The sequence below is a fragment of the Ptiloglossa arizonensis genome, chromosome 7 (genome assembly GCF_051014685.1).
Source record: "Ptiloglossa arizonensis isolate GNS036 chromosome 7, iyPtiAriz1_principal, whole genome shotgun sequence".
Taxonomy (NCBI): domain Eukaryota; kingdom Metazoa; phylum Arthropoda; class Insecta; order Hymenoptera; family Colletidae; genus Ptiloglossa; species Ptiloglossa arizonensis.
In genome coordinates this window covers 20,360,606-20,382,999 of record NC_135054.1, presented here as the reverse complement: position 1 = coordinate 20,382,999, position 22,394 = coordinate 20,360,606, and the positions used below count along the sequence as shown (strand labels likewise).

General features: G+C 46.2%; 1 protein-coding gene across 1 annotated transcript in view; it reads right to left on the bottom strand.

The window, feature by feature from the left end:
• Positions 1 to 258: 258 nt before the first annotated feature.
• The window catches only part of Nachralpha1 (nicotinic acetylcholine receptor alpha1), a 163,104-nt gene continuing 140,968 nt past the window's right edge, over positions 259 to 22,394 (bottom strand). Inside the window, exons 5-6 of the mRNA XM_076316967.1 lie at positions 18,055 to 19,107; positions 259 to 1,293 (exon numbers count right to left, since the gene is read on the bottom strand). Of these exons, the coding sequence (XP_076173082.1) occupies positions 1,090 to 1,293; positions 18,055 to 19,107 (1,257 nt within the window). The 3' untranslated portion in view covers positions 259 to 1,089. The remainder of the gene's footprint in view (positions 1,294 to 18,054; positions 19,108 to 22,394) is intronic.

Here is a 22,394-nt window from a genome sequence, read left to right as displayed (position 1 = left end):
GTGTTTGTGTGCGTTTGTAACGGTTTACGTGTGCGTGTATGTGTCCGTGTTTTGCGTGTAAACGTCTTCTTATATAAAATCGGCAGTTCGGGCAGTTCGACGTCTCGCCGCACGACTCTAGCCTTACGTATGAAACCAGATTTACAAAAATACGTTGCGCGTGTGTTTCGCGTATTTGGCACTTTTTCTCCCCTCTCTTTGCCTTTTCCACGCCCCCTCCCTCCCCCCCAATCCTCCACCCCTTCCTCTATCTCATTCAGCCCGCATCTCGCTCAACCCGCTTTCGCTCCCCCATTCGCTCCGTCCGGCCACTGTTTCTCTCGCACATACACACACATACACGCTCGCGCGCATACACACACATACACGCAAAGTGTTCTCTCCTTCCCTCTATTTACCTCCCTCTCTCTTTCTCTCTTTTTCTTTCTCTCTCTTTCTCGCTTTCTTTCTTTCTTTCTTTTTTTCTTTCTCACGCTCACGTTGCTTCTCTAACCGCCGCGGCGTCCTCGTCTTCTTCGTCTCCCCACTCAAAGAGTTCGGGATCTCGTGAAGATCCACGTGAGTTCGGTGAGGGAACGATACGCGTATCCGCGCCACGGTTAATCCATGCACGGGGATTACAAGACCCATGCGGGTATTCGTCGAGTGCGAACGAACCGGGCCCACCCGAACGAATAAACACGAATCGATAATCTTCGCAGCCACTTCGTCCCCATTCCGCGTCCTCTTCGTTCTTACGGCTGGCCGGCACAACTTCGAAACCGTGTGTGCGTCACCGTGTTCCCGCGCCACGTTTACGTTCTCATTGGTTCTCCAGAGTTGTTCGGCGGACTCTCATCTTTGGCGGCAGCGATCGAGAGTGGGTCCACTTCCGCTTTTACGCGGAAATCGGCAGTTTCGATGGTGGGCGGCGGCTGAGTCCGCTGTACGACGACAACGAAGACGACGACGACGGCGACAACGAAGACGAGGATGACGACGACGACGATGACGACAACGAGGACGACGACGACGACGCCGGCGACGACGACGGCGACGCGGTACCAGCTGCCGCTGTGCCCGCGGCGCGTGGCCGCGCGGGATCGTCGACTAGTCCTCCTCGGGGCCCATGTTCATCAGCATCATCTTCTTCTTCGCGATCTTACTGTACGTGATGTCGATCGGCTTCGTGGTGTCGTAGAGACTCGGCGCCTGGAGAATAATCATCACCGTGCCCACCACGCACGCCACGGTGAATATCCAAAGAAAGATTCGGTCGAGCACCATCGCGACGTACTTCCAGTCCTCCTCCACCTGCGAATTAAAACCATGAATGTTTGTAATTGGTTCGTTTATCTCGAAGGAGAAAGTTTCTATAGATTCGTTAGGTGGTGGACCACTCTGTGCAATAATATGACCCTGGAACGACCTTGAGGAAGATTAATTTTTATGCAGAAAAAGTCAAGGTCGTTCAAGGGTAATGGGTGTTTGTAAGGGGTTTGTTGATCGCGAGGAAGAAAGTTTATATAGATTCGTTAGGTAGTGGACCACTCTGTGCAATAATATGACCCTGGAACGACCTTGAGCACGATTCTTTTTTATGCGGAAAGAGTCAAGGTCGTTTAAGGGTAATGGGTGTTTGTAAGGGATTTGTAGATCTCGAGGGAGAAAGTTTATATAGATTCGTTAGGTGGTGGACTACTATGTGCAATAATATGACCCTGGAACGACTTTGAGCACAATTATGTTTATACAGAACAAGTCAAGGTCGTTCAAAGGTAATGGGTATTTGTAATTGGTTCATTGAACTCTAGAGAAAAAAGTTGAGTGTATTCTTTGATTGATAGAGCACTCTATGCAATAGTATGACCCTGGAACGACCTTAGGCACGACTACTTTTGATATAAAAGGAGTTAAGGTCGTTCAAAGGTAATGGGTATTTGTAATGAGTTCGTTGAGTGTATTCTTTGATTGGCAGAGCACTCTATGCAACAGTACGACCCTGGAACGACCATAAGCACGACTACTTTTGATGTAGAAGGAGTCAAGGTCGTTCAAAGGTAATAGGTACTTATAATTGGTTCGTTGAACTCTAGAAAAAAATTTTTAGTGGATTCTTTGATCGGTATAGCACTCTGTGCAACAATATGGCCTCGAAACGACTTCGAGTACGACAATATTTGCGGTGGAAGAAGTAATCGATATCGTTCGAGGATCGTGGTAGTCCTCCTTGGTAGCTACTCCTTTGTTGCATAGATGGTAGAAACAAGTAAGAAATACTCATGCTGACCCTCGAAAGAATCATGCTTTGTCTGTCTCCGTCCACTCGAAGCTCGAAGACCGGAGGAGAGCATTCCTACGAGGGGACGACTTTATTGTATCGTCAGCAGTGGGAGATAGATTCATCAGGGGGCGCTGATAGCACGGATGCAACCCCGGATTTAATGAAGCTAGCTAGAATTATTGGGGAAACTTCGGGGCCACTTTGCAACATGGTCATAGTTTACACCCGAAAGTCTCAACTGCCGATGGGAACACTGGCCACGAAAACCCCAAGTCCGAACTATAGTAGATTCAAGTTAAAGACAAAGCCGAGGTAAACAGTATCGCGTGTACACGTTGTGTCTACGATAATGGATGTAAGTGTAATCGTTAGGCAAATATTAGCGCGAGTTAATATTTGTGCAACTTTCTCATTTTATACGCGACTCGAATATTGAACGAGTTTTCTAAATTTATATCTCTGTGCGTGTGGAGTAAAAAGTGCAACTTTTTCGAAACTTACTACTGTTAACTCTGAATCTTATCCATAAGTATTCTTTTCAGCTTTCTACGATACATCTTTAACTCAAATACTCTGTAAATCTTCAACTCAAACACTCTATAAAGTCTCTAATTTCGTATCTCCGCGCGTCTAAAGTAGAAAGTGCCATCTATTTCGAAACTTGCTCTTATTAGACCTGAATTCCAGCCAACAGTATTCTTTCCAGTTCGTCACAGTACATCCTCAACTCAAACACTCTATAAAGTCTCTAATTTCGTATCTCCGCGTGTCTAAAGTAGAAAATGCCATCTATTTCGAAACTTGCTCTCGTTAGGCCTGAATTCTAGCCAACGGCATTCTTTTCAGTTTGTCACAGTACATCCTCGACTCGAACACTCTACAAAGTCTTCAATTTCGTATCTCCGCGCCTCCATAATAGAAAGTTCCACCCATTTTGAAATTTGCTCTCATTAGGCCTGAATTTCAGCCAACGGCATTCTTTCCAGTTCGTCACAGTACATCTTCAAGTCAAACACTCTACAAAGTCTCTAATTTCGTATCTCCGCGCCTCCAAAGTAGAAAGTGCCACCAATTTCGAAACTTGCTCTCCTTAGGTCTGAATTCCAGCCAACGGCATTCTTTTCAGTTCGTCACAGTACATCTTCAACTCGAACACTTTACAAAGTCTCTAATTTCGTATCTCCGTGCCTCCATAATAGAAAGTGCCACCTATTTCGAAACTTGTTCTCATTAGGTCTGAATTCCAGCCAACGGCATTCTTTCCAGTTCGTCACAGTACATATTAAAGTCAAACACTCTACAAAGTCTCTAATTTTGTATCTCCGCGCCTCCAAAGTAGAAAGTGCCACCAATTTCGAAACTTGCTCTCCTTAGGTCTGAATTCCAACCAACGGCATTCTTTTCAGTTCGTCACAGTACATCTTCAACTCGAACATTCTACAAAGTCTCTAATTTCGTATCTCCGCGTGTCCAGAGTAGAAAGTGCCACCAATTTCGAAACTCGCTCTCGTTGTGTCTAAATTCCAGCCAACGGTATTCTTTCCAGCCCTCCACAGTATATCCTCGACCGGAGTACTCCATAAATCAGGGCCGTTCGGTCGAAACGGAGGAAAGTATCGACTCCTCCAAATTTGTATCTCCGCGTGTCTCGAGTGGAAAGAAGAAACTCGCGTCGAACGAGGCCTGCAAATGACTCGCGGAGATTTATCTCCGCCATAAATACAATACTTCCGTCGATACAGAACGATCGGGGAACCCTCGGCAACCACCCTCGCACAGTTTCCCGCCAGGCTGATCCTGTTGTCGGAATGAGAAACATTTTTCCAGAAGTTGTGCTCCCTCGTCGAGGCGAAGTATCATCTACTCAACGGTCAGGGGGCGGGGACGGGGGGCTTGGATCCATCATACGTGCTTCCAATCGCTCTGGCTTTATGTACGTAGCTAAAAGGCGACTCCTATCTACGAAGTTTCAATCGAGAACCCTCGCGACTTATACAGCGAGGTTCTCTCTCTTCTGGTCCGCCATTGGTACAGTCGAGCGAGAGAGACAACCGATCCGTCATCTCGAGGGTGTATTGACTCTGTTCGATTTCCTCCGCGTGGTAAGGGAAGGGGAAGGGGGCGGAGAGTGGACGATAAAACAGACACCCGATACTTTTATGATACCTCCGTGGGAAAACGATGTCCGGAATATCGTTCCCTTTCAATTCTGTACAACCTCTTCGCGTGTCTCTTCCCTTTCCCCGTTCACGCACCACGCTTTTATCCGGATAAACGAGGCTGGGCGCGTTCCACGGATCCAATAACGAATTTCGATAACTGGTCCGATCGCCCCGATGGTACGCCGTACGATGATAACACGGATCGAACAGCTTTCCATTCCACTTTACACGCTACTCTGGATTCGAAGTTACCAGGATCGGGAGAGCTTCGCGTTTCAACTATAATTATTCGTTAATATTCTTTCGTACGATCTGAATCTACACGGAACTAGGGTTTCCAACTTTGCAACACGACGATGGAGAATATCCATTCACGACAGTTTTAATTGAGGTAATGTACGGGTCGAGAAAGACCCGAGGAGCGCGCCTCGTCCCACGCTATTAAAAATACATTCCACCGTCTAGAAAATCGTCAAGGTGACGACTTTGACGAAAGATAAAAATTTATTTGCAATCTGTAAGCAAAAGTTAATTTTCGTTCGATTATCCCAAGTGTCTGTGTCTGAATTATCGCAACGTGCCACACCCTGTGTCAATGTACCAGTAATTTCCTGGACTTCGATCTCTAAATTTCTTCATCGAGCTTATCTCGCTGGTGTCGCGCGGGGAGATGGCTCGTCCGCGAGAAAGAATCTCGGTGATCGAAAAAAGTTTGCTTAATCCAAGATCACGAGGGTCGGGGACCGTTCTAGCCGCCACCTCTATCCGACACCCTTCTCTGGCGTCGAGCCAATCCACCGACGCCGAAGAAAGCTCGCCAAGGGTGTGTTGTAACGTCGGGAAGATCCGTGGTTCGGTCATAAAACGTGGCTCGTCTCTTTGGGGTCCGTCTTTATGGAGAGATCGCGACTTTAGCGACGATTTAAAGAAAAAGAAAAGAAACCCTCGAGTTCCAGCCCCCGCCGTTGTTGCGAGTCTTTATTTAGGCGTTCGGAGCTCGATTAAATCGAGGAATAGGATTACCAGGAAACGAGCGCGGAATCGAAATCGGAGTCGTAATCTCAGTTTCAACGTTTGCCAACGCGGCGAACCGTGCTCCGAACATCGACGTCCATGATTCCCTTCTTCTTCCCGCAGTGCCGTTTCCTGCCCGTAGACTCTTTTAGTATTTCGCGCGAGTAACCCGGCGCCGAGAATCCCGTTCCGTCATCGCGCGGAAGCCTTTCCTCGATCGAGATCGAGATCTCGTTGCTATCTTTGCTTCCTTATTGTTCTCGACTCTCGTTGCGATTGCAGTTCCTTCGGCCACTTACGTTCGTGAACGCGATCTCTGGATAGCTGCACGCATCTCGGGGACGATAAAAGTCCTGTCTCGTGCTATAACGTACTGTGATCTGCGGGGAAAATTTGACTCGAGACGGAGTAGTTTTTCTACGAAGATTTATATGTATTATTTTTTACCGAGTGAATTGAAATCGAGTGAAATAATTGGCGACGATCGGATCGAGTCGCCAATGTAGGAAATGTGGAGGAAATCTATGGGAGATGGGACATTTCGAGTTTGATGAAGGTTTGATTTTTACTTGAAGGTAACTTCAAGGTTACTGCTTGACACGAAGGAGTGACCTTAAGAAGAAAGTCACAGAGTCAGAGCGAGTCCGAGAAGAGAATCAAAGAGTCATGGTGATCTTAAGAAGTCAATTGAGGAGTCAGAGTGATCTTGAGAAGAGAATCAAAGAGTCATGGTGACCTTAAGAAGTCAATTAAGGAGTCAGAGTGACCTCAAGAAGACAATCAAAGAGTCAGAGTGACCTCGAGAAGACAATCAAAGAGTCAGAGTGACCTTAAGAAGACAATTAAGGGGTCATGGTGACCTTAAGAAGTCAATTAAGGAGTCAGAGTGACCTCGAGAAGACAATCAAAGAGTCAGAGTGACCTTAAGAAGACAATTAAAGAGTCAGGGTGACTTTAAGAAGACAATTAAGGAGTCAGTGTGACTCTAAGAAGGAAGTCAGAGAGTCGAAACGATTTTAACATAAAAGTTGAGAGATTCCATCCTAACCGTGGATGAATTGAATTATTTCGGATACTGAGTCTTGTAACACCATTTCGAAAACATCGTGCGAGTTCCTCGCTGTACCTCGAGATCGCGGAGCTTCTTTTCATCCGCGTTTGCGAAACTTCTCGGCATTCGCGAGTAACGATCCTTCCGTTGCTTTCAACCGGTTCCGTTCGCGATTCGCGCGGTATGAAAAAGACTCGAGGCGTCTGTTCGAAACGTATCAGTTAGCGTTTACGGGACGGCTTGAAAGCACGGGAGCGTCGAAGCTTAACAAATTTGTCGACGCAGCGGGTGGTGCACCTGCTTCCCGGAAGTTACGAGTTCCCAGACTGACCGTTGGTCCATGAAATCCGCTCGAAACGCTCGTTCTGCGGCGTACAAATGGATCGCGAAACAGTTAATTTCGCGACGGTTTGCGGTTTAGCTTCCGCGCGCGGACGAAACTCTCGTTTTAATCTCTGAGGGGTGGTGGGGAGGGGGAGGGGGGAGTCATGTGCCCGGCAAAGTTGAGTAATGTCAATTGTTCGTCGTTGTGGATCCTTCGAGAAATGGCGCGCTTGGTCGAGGAGCTGGTAAATACGTAGAAGTTAAATGAGGAAAATTGGAATGGTCGAAAGCGTTGTACAATACTACGGGTAGAGTTATATTTAGAGTCGAGGTTGAAGACTCACAATTAGAGACACGTAGGCAAGAACTCTGGACCGTGGAGTCACACCGAAAGTCAAAGTCGTACGTCACTCTGTGCTGAAGTCAGGGCGTCAGAGTCAGAGTCCGTTGAGGCTAAAGAGTCAGGTACACAGTGGCTACTGTGTCACGATTAGTGATCCGAGAAGAGGGTCGAAAAATCATAGAGATTCTAAATAATGAGTCGAAGAGTCAGGGTGACTCCAATGAAAGAATCACAGAGTCACGGTGACCTTAAGAAAAGAGTCAAGGAGTCACGGTGACCATAAGAAAAGAGTCAAAGAGTCAAAGAGTCACAGTGACCTTAAGAGAAGAGTCAAGGAGTCACGGTGACCTTAAGAAAAGTGTCAAGGAGTCACAGTGATCTTAAGAAAAGAATCAAAGAATCACAGTGACCTTAATAAAAGTGTCAAGGAGTCACGGTGACCTTAAGAAGAGAGTCAAGGAGTCACGGTGACCTAAAGAGAAGAGTCAAGGAGTCACGGTGACCTTAAGGCAAGAGTCAAGGAGTCACGGTGACTATAAGAAAAGAGTCAAAGGGTCATAGTGACCTTAAGAAAAGAGTCAAAGAGTCACAGTGACCTTAATAAAAGTGTCAAGGAGTCACGGTGACCTTAAGAAAATAATCAAAGAGTCACGGTGACCTTAAGAAGAGAGTCAAGGAGTCACAGTGACCATAAGAAAAGAGTCTAAGAGTCAAAGAGTGATAGTGACCTTAAGAGAAGAGTTAAGGAGTCACGGTGACCTTAAGGCAAGAGTCAAGGAGTCACAGTGACTATAAGAAAAGAGTCAAAGAGTCATAGTGACCTTAAGAAAAGAGTCTAAGAGTCAAAGAGTCACAGTGACCTTAAGAGAAGAGTCAAGGAGTCACGGTGACCTTCGCAAAACAGTCAATGAGTCACGATGATCGCGAAGAAACGATTCAAACGATCGGAACGACCCAGAGAAAAAGTTCAAAGACTCGGCGCAGCGATTGAAGAGTCTCCAACAATTCAAAGGAGCCGCGTTTCGGTCCAACTGTTCCCCTAACCCAGACCTACCGTAAAATAGCTCGCTCCCAGGAGTAAATTCCTCTCCTTGTATTCCCCGACTCTTGTACGGTCGTTTCGCGAATTTCTTTAATATCCGATTCCAAACATTCCAGGTTTGTCGCGGCCCCGGTGAATCGCGCGCGGTTCACAGCCTCACCGAAACGGTGGCGTAAAGTCCCCGCGCTCACGTATTAGGGTGAACACAGAGACCCAGTTCGCGTTTTCACCGACGCGGCACGCGCGCACTGGCGTAGACGCGGGGGCCACATTTGGCAGCGAACGGAACTCCGCCGCAGTGCGTTCCCGGGGCAGACAGTTCGCGTCGATAATTCATGGGCGCCGCCGCGACTTTCCGCGTCCCCGATCCACCGAGCCTCCAGCCGAGCTACGCTTTGTAGAAGCGAAACGGAAGTCCTACGCTGACGCGGGCAGCGCGCGGAAATCGAGGCATCTCCGGGATCGCGACTCCAAGGTATATCCATACGCGTACGATGAATCGAATTTACCACTCTGAACCACCTCGAGAGCAGATTCCGCGAATTATCGTCGATTTCGATCCACATGACACGGTGCTCGATCTCGACTCGACGAGATTTATCTTGCACGCAGCAGAAGCTTTCTTTAGTCTATCTTTTATAACCTCAGCGTGGGACGTATTTACCGACAGTAAGGGTCCTTTCGAGACGGTATATTTACACTAACCTGGAGTCACAATGGACTTAATCGATCGTAAAATTCTTCGTCAGGGATTCTTGAGAACTTCGAGGCTGACTCTCGATCCGCGAGGGTAAACGAAATAAATGAATCTTTGAAAATTCTCAAGAAGAGAGGGACATTGTATCGAACAGCTCGCGACATGGTAATCGACGTAACGTAAAACGGGTAGAAAAGCGAAAATACTAGGATGGATTGGAAACGTTGCATCGATCACTACCTCGAAAGATTACGCGCGAGGTATCGGTAATGGCGTATCCTCGATTTCCCTTGGTCGTTTCGCTCACCGATTCCTTCCCCGTTCGCGATTAAATTCCAATCCGCAATTATATCAACCGCGACGCGAGTGTCCGTGGCTAAAAAATTTTCCCATATAATAGCGCTGTCCATAAAAATTGCTGTCTGTGAAAAAGTGATCGATTAAATTTCAGCCGCAGGAAGTAACGAGGGTGGCAGCGAGAGAGAACGAGAGACACAGAGAGAGAGAGAGAGAGAGAGAGAGAGAAAGAGAAAGAGCTGCTCGCGTTTTCAGCGCGCCAGCATTGATAGCACCCTTTTTACGCTCGAGTTTCATAAAACACGTCCGTAATATCGGAAAAAGTGGAACGTAGAGTGTAATAATAGCGCCGTTACTTCTAAGGGTCGCCCGTTAAAACAAAAACGATATTCCCCGACACTTTCTGGAGACACCGGCCTTCGCTGGGCGAATTATCATATTTTCGGCTGTCGAAGTTCCGGACGAACTTCGTCCTCTCGCCGGCCAAGTAACTGTAAAGTGTGCTAAAAACTACATCGGAGTTTGCAACTGCCAGACTCCTCCCCCCTCTCGTGTCCCCCGAAACGCCCCCCACCCACCACGTCGAAACACCGACTCGGAAGTTCCGTCAGCCGGTCGTTTTCTGACGATGTTCTTCGTCAAAATAGCTGCCGGAAGATCGGCAACTTTCGCGATGTCGAAGCGTCGAGACGCCTCGGTGTTCGGCGCCACCGTCGCTCGACGGACGCACCACCGCGACGAGAGACGTCCCGTCGACTTGGTACCGTTTACAAAAATCTCTATGGAAAATTCCGTTACGCAGAACGGTGGCTCGTAAAATCTACATGGAGAATCGTGTTGCAACGAGCGACTCGTAAAATCTCTATGGAGGATTGTGTTACGCGGTGTGGGTTCGCAAGGAACCGTAGCTATGAAAAGATTGCGGACTGTGCTCGTTTACCACATCTGTGGAAGAATTATTTATGCGTATTTCGTTCGGGGTGAAACCACTTTCGTAAGAAATTGTTTTCGTCTTCTCTGTGTTCGGACGAAAGAGACACCCTGTACATCGATATAAAATTTGGTAAGGATACTTGGAACGAAGGAAGACAGCTCTGAGATTCTTTTCCAGAGAAGAAAGAAACCAGCTACGAGAAGAGATTCTAGATATTTTCAATTTGCAAAGAACTTCGACCAGTTGGACGTTTAAATATTTTTATAAACTCCTTGTTGGAAAGTACGGTTAATTCTTCAGGATGAACGTTCCTCAAATCCCACAACTTTCGATCGGTTTCGTCGGTATTCAATTATTGAACGAGCATCGACGTATTATGTGTCTGACCAATACTCGTTATTTCTACTCGAGTTGGAGTCTAAGCATTGAGAGTAATACGGTATTATCCGTTCCGTGGAATCAGTCAAGACAGATAATCCCGTGTCATCTTCTTTATAAGAGTAAGTAGAAAAAGTGAGCAGTGAACGGACCAAACTACGACGTCGATTTTCCTCGACAAGTAACACGTCGAGTTAAAATTCAAGAGTGTCTGCACTAGTTCTGGGTAATTCTATTTAGGACGAAGTGTTCGAGCATTGAAAGTGACACGATATTGAGTTCTTGCGTTTTATTTGTATTAAAATCGGTTTAAAAATAGATAAGACCAAGTCAACGTAGACTTTCTCGATAATTAGAATATAAAGGCAGACAATCTCATATCATGGCCAATATATCCAAACACAAGTAGAAAGAGTGGTCAGTGATCAGACAAACTCATAACCTTCTTAGATAATTAGAAGTTTAAATACAGATAATCTCATATCATGGACAATGTTTCCAAGCACAAGTAGAAAGAGTCGTAAGTGATCAGACCAGCTTACAACCTTCTTCGATAATTAGAAGTTTAAATACAGATAATCTCATATCATGAACAATATTTTCAAGCACAAGTAGAAAGAGTGGTCAATGATCAGACAAACTCACAACTTTCCTAGATAATTAGAACTTTAACTACACATAATCTCATATCATGGACAATATTTCCAAACACAAGTAGAAAATCTCACACCATCGACCTCCCTCAACGATCAAACTCTAAAAGACTCGACTTGCCAACTCGCGACGTAACATAAAAAAAAATAAAAAAAAAAAAATGAAAGCAACCCTCGCTATAAAGTCGCTCGTAAACGAATCTATCCGAAGTGTGGTTGCGATACATCCGTGATCTGTAAGAAAATTAAAATGAATTTAATACCTCGTAACCCGAGGACGTCTCGGTTGGTTGCGGTGCAGCTGCACGGGACATGTTTACGCGTCCCGGGCGCATAATGCGTTAATGTCAACTCGATGAAACGTACTGGCGCTGCGAGGCTACGGGGACTGGAAATACGCGGGGAGCGGAGGGAGGGGGAGGAGGGGCACGAGCGGAGATTTTTCCTTCCGCGCTCGAACGCGGAGTAAACTCGATACGCGACGGGGCCCGTGGAAACTGTGTCACGTCGCTCGTTGCGACGCAAATATGAAACGGGAAGCATAAATTCGTTCGAATTTACGGCCGACCCGGACGAGTGTCTCAACTTCGAAATTCCCAGGACGGGGAGGACGTCAACGTCTGAACCAATTTCCGGAGTTTTACCTCTTCGGTGCCGGTCCGAAGTTCGCTACCAAGTCGCCCGATGCGGGAAACTTTGACGCAAACACGACGAGCGCTGTGTACGATCTACTTGTAATTTTTGGTAGATTTTGGCAAGCTCGCCGAGTCGCGACAGTTTCATCGGAACGTCTCTGCGACGATGAGCCACCGATGTCGTTAAACGGTTAATGAAAATTCCAAGTAATAACCGTTCGATCGTCTCGAGGGGTTACGCGTTGTTTCTCCAGTGGAACGAGAACGCGCCAGGTCGGACGAGAGAGCAATTTCGTTGGAGAAAGAGAAATAAAATGGAGGATGTGGAGCATCGAAAATTTTCAACAGAATTTGTACTCCTTTTGAACAATTCTTTCGGTGGAGAATATCTTTTCTTCGGACGATGCACTCGAGCTTTTTTTCACAGGGCGTGGATGTTTCTTCTCGAAGTGATTGTTAATTTTCACGGTGACGGTGCACGGTCTCTGGTCGGAATATAATTTACGATAAGCTTGGAAATCGTCCAGACGTCTACGACGATTTCTTCGAGTCGCCTAGGAGCTTCTGATTCCTCGTTTTCAGTGGAAAATCCCAGCCACGGTCAGACAATTGTTTCTTACGATTCCCTAACAGGCTTTCCCGCCGTCGAGACGCGCCGAGGGGTTTAACAAGTGGTTGAAAGTACGTGGAAAATATTGACAAGTAACATCATCGTATTGACAACCACCGATATTGGCGAAACTTGGCACAGACATTTTTATTCGGGGCGATGTCCCGTCGAAAACCAAAGTCTCTTCATCGGAGACTTCGGGGGTAGTTTTCGTCCCTGGAACGTGAATGTCGACCGATGAAAACACTATTAGTGTCAAATTTCATTAAAATGTAAAACCAAGCAATGGCTTTCAGCGAGTTAATAATCACCCCGAGTTTCTATAACGATCGCCAATACGATCTTCCTTTCAACGGGACGCTTCTCGTTCAAAGTGAAACAACACGGTGAAAAAAAATCGTACATCAACTTTCAAGAGCTCGTTGCAAAGAGGAGACTTCTATCTTCAAATCTGTACTAATATTAAGTGCGTAAAAAATTTTTCCCCCAACCGAGAGCGGTTCCAAATTTTCCACTTTTGGAGGGGATGACCATCTTTACCTTTTCACTCGCTCCTTAATATACATGAATTTTTAAGGAAATCGAACTCAGGTACGCGAAACTAGAGTAATCAACCTTTGAAACGACCCCACGATCGTTAACCTACGTTTATTTTTCACCGAGATACAATTATTCGAACATCGAGGGTGTCTCAAAGCTTTCAAATTTACCACTGATACCCGCGCAATTATCCCTCCACGAGTTTCAACTTAAATTACATTCTCGTTAACTTACGTTCCAATTCGCTATTGTACCCCGCGTACGTCTTGCTCAACCGAGCTAGTAATTGAGTACGCGACACCCGTTAAACATTCCCATTCTCGCGAAACAATTATCGCTCACAAGATTCCACCATCGGTCGCAGTAGAAGTTGCCAGTGCCTGGTCAGACAGCTACGCAAAATGATTTTCGCGCCAGTTCGTAGAAACTCGCAACTGTTGTTAAGTTCAGATTATAATATCTAGTTTATTATAATATGCATGATCTCGCGTATCTATTAGTACAGTTATTGTATATACAAAAATACAAAGTTCGAAGAAATGCGTATACAGTGATACGTCTCGACGTGAACGACGACAGTGTCGTGTGGTCTTTCTGACTCTGGACTTGGAACTCGACTAAAAAGAAAAACCAAAAGGAAAACGGGCAAACCGTTGACCAATACCGAGACAGTTCTTAAAACTGACATCGACATCTGCCACCCTTAAGATCGTTGTTGCATTCGTTCCAACGGACGCTGTGTCTCCCCTTGAGGGACGCGTGGCGTCGCAACGATCCACGCGAAGGTTTCTAAGAGTCGTCGAACGAATCATATGGAATCTCGACCGTCTCATCGAGAGCCTTGTATTATTTTTCTCGGCTCGGACCTGGTCGTCGCGGCGCGGAGCTGGTTAACTCGCACGATCGACGCTGTGACTCCTCTTGAGGGACGCGCGGCGTCGCGACGATCCACGCGAAGGTTTCTAAGAGTTGTCGAACGAATCTCGTTGAGTCTCGATCTTCTCGTCGAGAGCCTAGTATTATTTTTCTCGGCTCGGACCTGGTCGTCGCGCGATGTCAAAATCACGGCGCGGAGCTGGTTAACTCGCACGATCGACGCTGTGACTCCTCTTGAGGGACGCGTGGCGTCGCGACGATCCACGCGAAGGTTTCTAACAGTCGTCAAACGAATCTCGTTGAGTCTCGATCTTCTCATCGAGAGTCTTGTATTATTTTTCTCGGCTCGAATCTGGTCGTCGCGGCGCGGAGCTGGTTAACTCGCACGATCGACGCTGTGACTCCTCTTGAGGGACGCGCGGCGTCGCGACGATCGACGCGAAGATTTCGAAGAGTCGTCGAACGAATCATATGGAGTCTCGACCGTCTCATCGAGAGCCTTGTATTATTTTTCTCGGCTCGGACCTGGTCGTCGCGCGATGTAAAAGTCGCGGCGCGGAGCTGGTTAACTCGCCTATTCACGACAGGACGCGAGGCGGAAGCGCACCGTAAAGGGGTAGTTTGCCCAACTAATAATACGCTAACCAGGCTGCCACCGTCTTCAAAGAGCCAACCCGTTCTTTTGTCTTTGTTACACGCCGCGCGTGTAGAGACATTCTTTTTGATTCGGGGACCGGGGTGGGCGCGTGCGCGCGCGGTCCAAGTTGGCCCGTTGTTTCGCCCATTCGGTACCGCGGGTGCCAGGGGAATCACGATTTTAATTAAAACCCTTGTCACGGGGCGTTAGAGCGCTCGGGACGTCGAGCGAGCGAGCCGAGCGAGCTGAACGAGCGTGCGAGCTGAGCGTGCGAGCGAGCGAACGCCGCGGGACCCTCGTTGGAATTTCGAGGCACGCGGAACGATTTCGAGAGGAGTCGAAATGGAAAATGACTGCTCGATGGTAACGATCGGTTATGCGACTCGAATACTCGTCGAGCAGACCCGTAACCAAAATTGATTCGCGAAACGGGAGAGGCGAACGTGACTCGCGACAGAGGATACTCGTCCAGATCGCTCGCGGATCGCGCGGATCACTCTCGTGCTCGATTCGTTGCGTAGAATAATTCGAAACCCACATCGGATACGTTTCGCGGCGAGGTGAACCGCATCGATGATCGACTCGGAGAGAGTCGACGCGTTTTGAATTCCTTGCGCGCGAAGAAATCGGAGTGCTCGCGATGGAGAATTTTTTTAACGAGAAAGGGAACCATGAAGCTATCAGGATCGATTCTGTATCGTTTCGGAGATACGTTGACGAGGTCCTGGAATTTTTGCGGTTAGAGAATCGACCCGCTGGGGAAGTTGTACGATTTAAGAGCGCGACGCGCTACCACGGAATGTGGTTTCACCGTAGGTGTTCTCGCGGTGAGGAATCTCTCGCGAACAAGGCGAGGAAGGTTTAGTCGTAATCTGGACGAAATTCTGGAAACGTCCGGGCTATTTTTGCGAGGAATGGTGGAAAATTGGGAGAATGGCGGCTCTCTTGAAGGAATCGTGTCGGTTTTAAGATATATTTTGATGTGGAAATATATTTCGCGATGTTTGCAAAGGTACGGTATTTTTCTTTTTGTGAGTTTTGATTTTAATTAGGCTCAGCTACCCCCGTGGACAATTCTCGATATACTTGTATATTTTTACAAGATCTTCATTTCCAAGGTACCTCGTTTTCCCAGCACCAAGGGCACCAAAGTTGGTGCAATTTTTAAAAAATCGCCATTTTTTTTCCTCGCGACCAATATGGGCCGAAAAAATGAAATTTGGAAGCTCATTGTGTGTTCTATTTCCCACAGAAACAATCATTTCGATCGAAGGCATAGTATTTTCTCAAAAAATTGACAAAGCCCTTCTCCTCATTTTCTCAGACACCAATATCGGTACAATTTTTAAAAAATCGCCATTTTTTTCCTCGCGACCAATGTGAACCAAAAAAATTATATTTCGAAGCTCACTATATATTCTATTTCCCTAAAAACAATCATTTCGATCGGATGCATAGTATTCTCTCAATAAATTGGCAAAGACCTTCTCCTCATTTTCCCAAACACCAAGATCGGTACAATTTTTAAAAATTCGCCATTTTTTTCCTCGCGATCAATGTGAACCAAAAAAATTATACTTGAAAGCTCATTATATATTCTATTTCCCACAAAAACAATCATTTCGATCGGAGGTATAGTATCCTCTCAAAAAATTGACAAAGCCCTTCTCCTCATTTTCCCAAACACCAAGATCGGTACAATTTAAAAAAAATCGCCATTTTCTTTCCTCGCGATCAATGTGAACCAAAAAAATTATACTTGAAAGCTCATTATATATTCTATTTCCCACAGAAACAATCATTTCGATCGAAGGCATAGTATCCTCTCAAAAAATTGACAAAGACCTACTCCTCGCGGAGGTGACCCGATCGCTTAATTATCCGAAAGATGGCAGAGTGTTCACTCACGCCTCGTCCACCTAACCTGGATTTCTTGCAGGTTGTTCAACGGATACGGACGAAGGAATGGTCGAAATCGAACTGCGTAGGACGATCGGAAACGAAGCTATTAACAGCAATCGGATCCCGAGGCGCTTACGGCTGATTAATACGATCCGATACTACTCTGTCGCTATCCTATCGGGTTTCGAATCACGACTTCCACGGCTGATTCGTTATAATTTGCTTTCGCTGACCCGGGCGTACCTGGCCGTAGCTGGTAATCACAGCCTGTGCCAGCTCGATTCGCCGTGATTCGCACGGTCCATTACCGATCCCATGACGCGGGATTACTCGTATAGATTAAAGAGGGTTCTTTCGATCAACGGACCACACTGATCAATACTTCGCCTGCCTCCCGCTCGATATTCTTCGGTTCGGCACAAACGAACTCGCCAGCTTTTATTATTTCAGGCGCATCGTTCCATTTCCCCGCGATATCGGTTCACCGATGTTGATTTCCGCTCGTTCGATTTTGGATAATACTCTCGAGACCGAGTTTCGTATCCCGTCTCCTAGACTCTCGCCATGTTTATAAAATTAAGCTACCGAGTTCGAGAAGGGGGCAGGGAAAATTAATATTTTTCTTTTAGATCGTTTCGTAGATCTGGCTCTCGAAAATACTCTCCGGGTGAATCTGATTCAAATTCGCAGAAATAACGAAGGAAAACGTGTATGCACCGATGGAGCGGGGATCGAGGACAGTGTGTACAGTACGCGGGCGAGAAGATTGCATCTGGGAGCGAGATGGGTTCCGTTCGTTCAGGGGTTTACTCGGAGAGATCGATATCCATTCGGATGGCCACTGAAGGAACGAGACTAGCCGTAAGGCCAGATGCGATCTTCTCGGAAGTGTACTGTACATTCCAGATAACCAGGGCAAGACCTCTCGAGCTTCGTCCAAATTGATATCGAATGTATAGAGTCTACGGATTTACTGGTAGACAAAAATGTTCGTACGGTAGTGGTTACTCAAGTGTATTTAATACTCGTGACTATTCGTTTCTCGGTGGTTGTTTAAATATTATAGAATTTTGTACCGAATTATCACGAGTACGTTCTTGCAGAAGAGAATAAAGAGACTACTCTATTGAAAGTATTGTCTCTCTATCGATTCGAAAAATGTCTACTTTCGAGAAATAACTCCGAGAAGAAGAAAAATATATAATGCTACTCGCGCTAAAAAAAATCACCATAACATTACTCACGCTGATAAAAAAAAACATAAAATTACTCACGCCGACAAAGAAAAACAACTATAACATTACTCGCGCTAAAAGAAAAAAAAGAACTATAATATTACCCAGGCTTTTGAGAAAAAACGAACACAATGTTACTCGCGGTTTCTAAAAAAGGAAACAAACGTAATTCTACTAGTGCTAAAAAAAAATTACCATAAAATTACTCACGCTCGTAAAAAAAAAGAATGATAATATCACTCGTACTTTCGAAAGGGAGGAAACAATACGATACTCGCGGTTTCTGAAAAAAGAAAACAAACGTAATTCTACTCGCGCTAAAAAGAAAAAATCACCATAAAATTACTCACGCTCGTAAAAAAAAAGAATGATAAATACACTCGGACTTTCGAAAGAGAAGAAACAATACGATACTCGCGGTTATTGTAAAAAAAGTGGTAAAGAAATGTAATTGTACTCACGCTTTCGAACTTGTCCTTGTTCTTGGCGTGTTGAGCGATGAACCTGGCGTCATCGACGGTCTTCTCGATCTCGCGAACCAATGGCTTCTCGAAGGTGGGGCTGACGTCCTCGTGAACGTATGCGGGGCTCGCCGGTCCGAATAGGTCGTCGTCAGCCCCGGGCAGTGGCAGCGAGGGTAACGGCTCCTCGAAGCATGGGGCGACGGTGCCGACGGTGGCCACGGCGCCGAGGTCGTACCTGGTCGCCGAGGGCGGCAGCCCGTGGGGGGGTATCTCGTACTCCCCGCTGAACCTCTTGCCGTAGTACGCGTCGTACTTATCAGTCTCTTGTACATGGAACACATCGGTGAGCATGCCCTCGGTCTGTTTCCCGTTGGTCGCCTCGACGTCCTCGTCGTCGTCGTCCTCCTCGTCCTCGCAAGGCTCGCCGTCGGCGTTCAAGCCGACGACACCAACGCCACCACCGTTTCTACCATCGTCCTCGTCCTCCTCGTCGTCGTCCTTCTTCGGTCTCTCGATCAAAAGGAACCGCGGCAACACTTGTATAAACACCACCCGCACCCAATTGGACATACGATGAGTGACGGGCGATCGAAAGTTCACGTTCAACACGGCGATCGTAACCACCACGGACAATGTGACCAGTACCATAGTGAATAGCAGGTACTTGCCGAGTAACGGCACCGTCAACGACGTAGGCGGTATGATCTCGGCCAATAGGAGGAAGAACACCGTCAACGACAGCAGTATCGAGATCGAGAGCGATACCTTCTCACCGCTGTCGCTCGGCAGGTAGAACACCAACACCGAGAGGAAAGATATGCCCACGCACGGTATGATCAAGTTCACCGTGTAGAAGAGGGTCTTGCGGCGCAGGGTGATATTGAACACGATATCCGGGTAGGGCTCCTCGCAGCATATGTAGAACTCCTCGTTCCTCACGGCAGGCACTTTTATGATGTCCCACTCGACGGAAATGTAGTAGTCGGTCAGGTCGATGCCGACGTCGATGCTGTTCGAGTCCTCGGTCTGGGCCAGGTGTCTCAAGTCGACCTGCGGACAGATCGGTGAACAACGGTGTCAATCGGTTTACCAACGACCGATACGGGGATCACGGACGTTTAGGGTTCCCGCGATTCTACTTTAGAGAACCTGAGAATGTGTATCTCGCGAGATTTCGTTGTTCTCGAACGTAGCGTCAAGGTAGAGGGTTTCAAATAACGGGGAACGCTCTATTCTTTCGATCGATGTTGGTAAAATCGCGGTAAAGAAACTACAACGCGTGTATAAATTATTTTATCCGGTTGATTTCTTGACGCGTGATTTCACTTTCGAGGAGAATGCAAAAATAAGTATCTTTCATAATCTTATTTTTCTGGAACATAGAATCGCGGAAGAAAGTTCATAATAATGCGGATTGCTCTATCCTTTCGACCGACGATAATAAAATCGCGGTAAAGATACTACAACGCGGGTATAAATTATTCTATTTAGCCAATTTTCTCGACGCGTGATTTCACTTTCGAGGAAAATACAAAAATAAATATCTTCCACAATTCTATTCTTCTGGAACATAGAATCGCGGAAGAAAGTTCATAATAATAGGGATCACTCTACCCTTTCGACTGCTCTTAATATACCCTAATTAAAAAAAAATACAACGCGCGTATAAATTATTCTATTTAGCTAATTTTCTCGACGCGTGATTTCACTTTCGAGGAGAACACAAAAATAAGTATCTTCCTAATTCTATATTTCTGGAACATAAAATCACGGAAGAAAGATCAAAATAATAGAGATCACTCTACCCTTTCGACTGCTCTTAACACACTCGAAGAAAAAAAAAATACAACTCGCGTATAAATTATTCTATTTACCCACTTTTCCAAAGTTCGATTCCGCTTTCGAGTAAACCCCACAAAGATAACTATTTTCGCGATCCCGTAATTCTCTCACGCGATCTCGAATCGGGTGATTCTGGATAACGCAAAGTACGATCGAGGTTCGGTTAATTGCACTTTCGACTATACGTCTCCGACGCGCGTTCAAGCGCGACTGAGAAACTTAATCACCGATGAAACTTTCATCGAGAAATTTCGTTGCAAACACCGACTACTCTTGTCTTAAGATATTTAAAACGAAGCGACTCTCATAGGAAACCCTACGAACGATCAACCGCGATACAGTAACGGTTTAATAACAGAAACGTTTCAAGAACGTTGCATCATAAACTCGTCCCTCGTTTGGACCATGGTTCTTCGTCGTGCTTCCGTCGCGGCGAATAATATTTGCCACTGTGCAATAATTGAAGCGGATAATTTGGCAAGCGGAAAGGGTCGGGTACACTCGGGCTGGTTCATTCAAAGATTATCACGGTGTACCGTCTAATTGAGGTCCCAGATAAGGAGCATTACCCGGAAGGCGCCGTTTGACAGAGGGTTACGTGTATCTTTGCGCGTCTACGTGCCTGAGAGTTAAACGCCCACAAAGCGAGAAGGGACGATGAGTAATGAGGGTATTTCGCACGACGACGCGTAACTGGGAAACGGGTGATCCTTCAGCCAAAAATAAAATGACTGCCAAGGACGGCTTCTCGTCGGAAACAATCCCCGAATCTTTTAACGAACGACGAGTGGAATTTCTACCGCTCGCGCACCACTCGTACTCGCGCTGCTCAACCTATCTCTTCTCGCGATAAATTATAACACGCTTCAAAGACTCGTACGACACCTACGCGCACGAATTCTTCGAAAGTGAACAAAAATTTCAACCGATTTTACTTAGAACAGCTGTTAGTCGTTATTCGAAAATTTAGGAACACCATGCGTTTCGGGTAGGAAGATATGTAATCTTTGATAATTTATTCCGACGATTCTGTAAGTTCGATGTAAATGTTTCGTCGGTGTGTTGAAAGTGCATCCTTTGAACGATATTTGTGCCAATTTTTATGCGAAAATATTCACGCGTATGGAAACTATAAGCGTTCTTGTGGCTGGGTACCGAAATCTCCTAATCGCCACGATAGTGTGGATTTCTCCGGTTCTGGTAATTAGGACTTAACAAAATTCGACTTTTCGAAATCTGTACAAGTATCTCTATCGTTGAGCTTCGGATATTTCGAAGAATATCTATTCGATGTAAAACGATCAAATTTAAAAGGAATATCGATCTTCTAGAAAAAAGAACCTTAACTTTTCAAAGCTTCCTCGAATTGGACGCAAGTTAAAAAATATCTAAAATAAAAAATATCCAAATTCACTCTTCTCTTAACGTACAAAAGAATTCAAAGTACAAAAACCCGAGAAAATTTCCCTTTGGAAGAATCTAAGCCTGAAACGGTCACCCTGAGATTCCACATCCGAGTGTATTTCGTTCGATGATCTTGATCCTCGGTTGCAGACTTCTGGAACACTCTGTCGCGTACTGTAGAATCGTGAAAGACTCACGGTGACTCGCTGCGAGGATCTCCAGCCGCGGTGGATCGAATTGTTTAAAAAACGAAGGAAACAGTGGGACGTCGGAGGCGAAATAACCGAGAGGACGTAGAAAAGTCAGGGGAAAGGTCTGAGCGAGCGAACGGAAGAAATTGGATACCTCTAATGGGTGCTGGGATAGGTTCTCTCTCTAGCAAAGCAGTCGAATCTAGGAACGGGAATAAACTCCGTAGAGTGGAGCCAAATCTCCCTCCCATCGAACTTCCGCCACTCGCAGGATGCTCCTTGATCCTCTCTGGACCACTTCTAAGAAGATCTTTCGATAGCTTCGCGAGGAGATCGCCGACCGCGTTAACCGCGGCCCTTTTCCTCGTTCCTTCGTTTTGTCCGGCGGTTTCTTGTCTTCCTTTTTTTCGCCATCGCGAAACTTCCGTGCCACCGACTACGCGAAACGAGCCCTCCGCCCTGGAGAACCGACCGGATGTGGAACCTCGCGCGACCAAGTGACCCTAATCAGCCGGGAACTTCGCCTCGGGTAATTATTTTAACGATTTTACGAAAGTGGACGACCTTCCTGGCAGAGTTTCGACGATAATGTTCACTTTTGCGAAACATTAACCCGCGACACGGTGACATTTCGGCTACAGTGTGGACAGTGGGAGCATCGTTGCTTCAAACGATGGTAATACAGTCATGAGTGTAAAAAAATAAGGAGTTTCACGGAGAACGCTAATTAAGAGTGGAGAAGAAGGATAAAATTTTATCGAATCAATTACTTTGTCTATTTTGTTATCTGTTCGATCGAGGAACGTTTTAGTATTATTATTATTGTTTCTTTGGTAGCTTTATTTTTTTCTAAATTTAGAGGGTATTACGTGTTTCTAGGCTATTCGAGAAAACATCGTA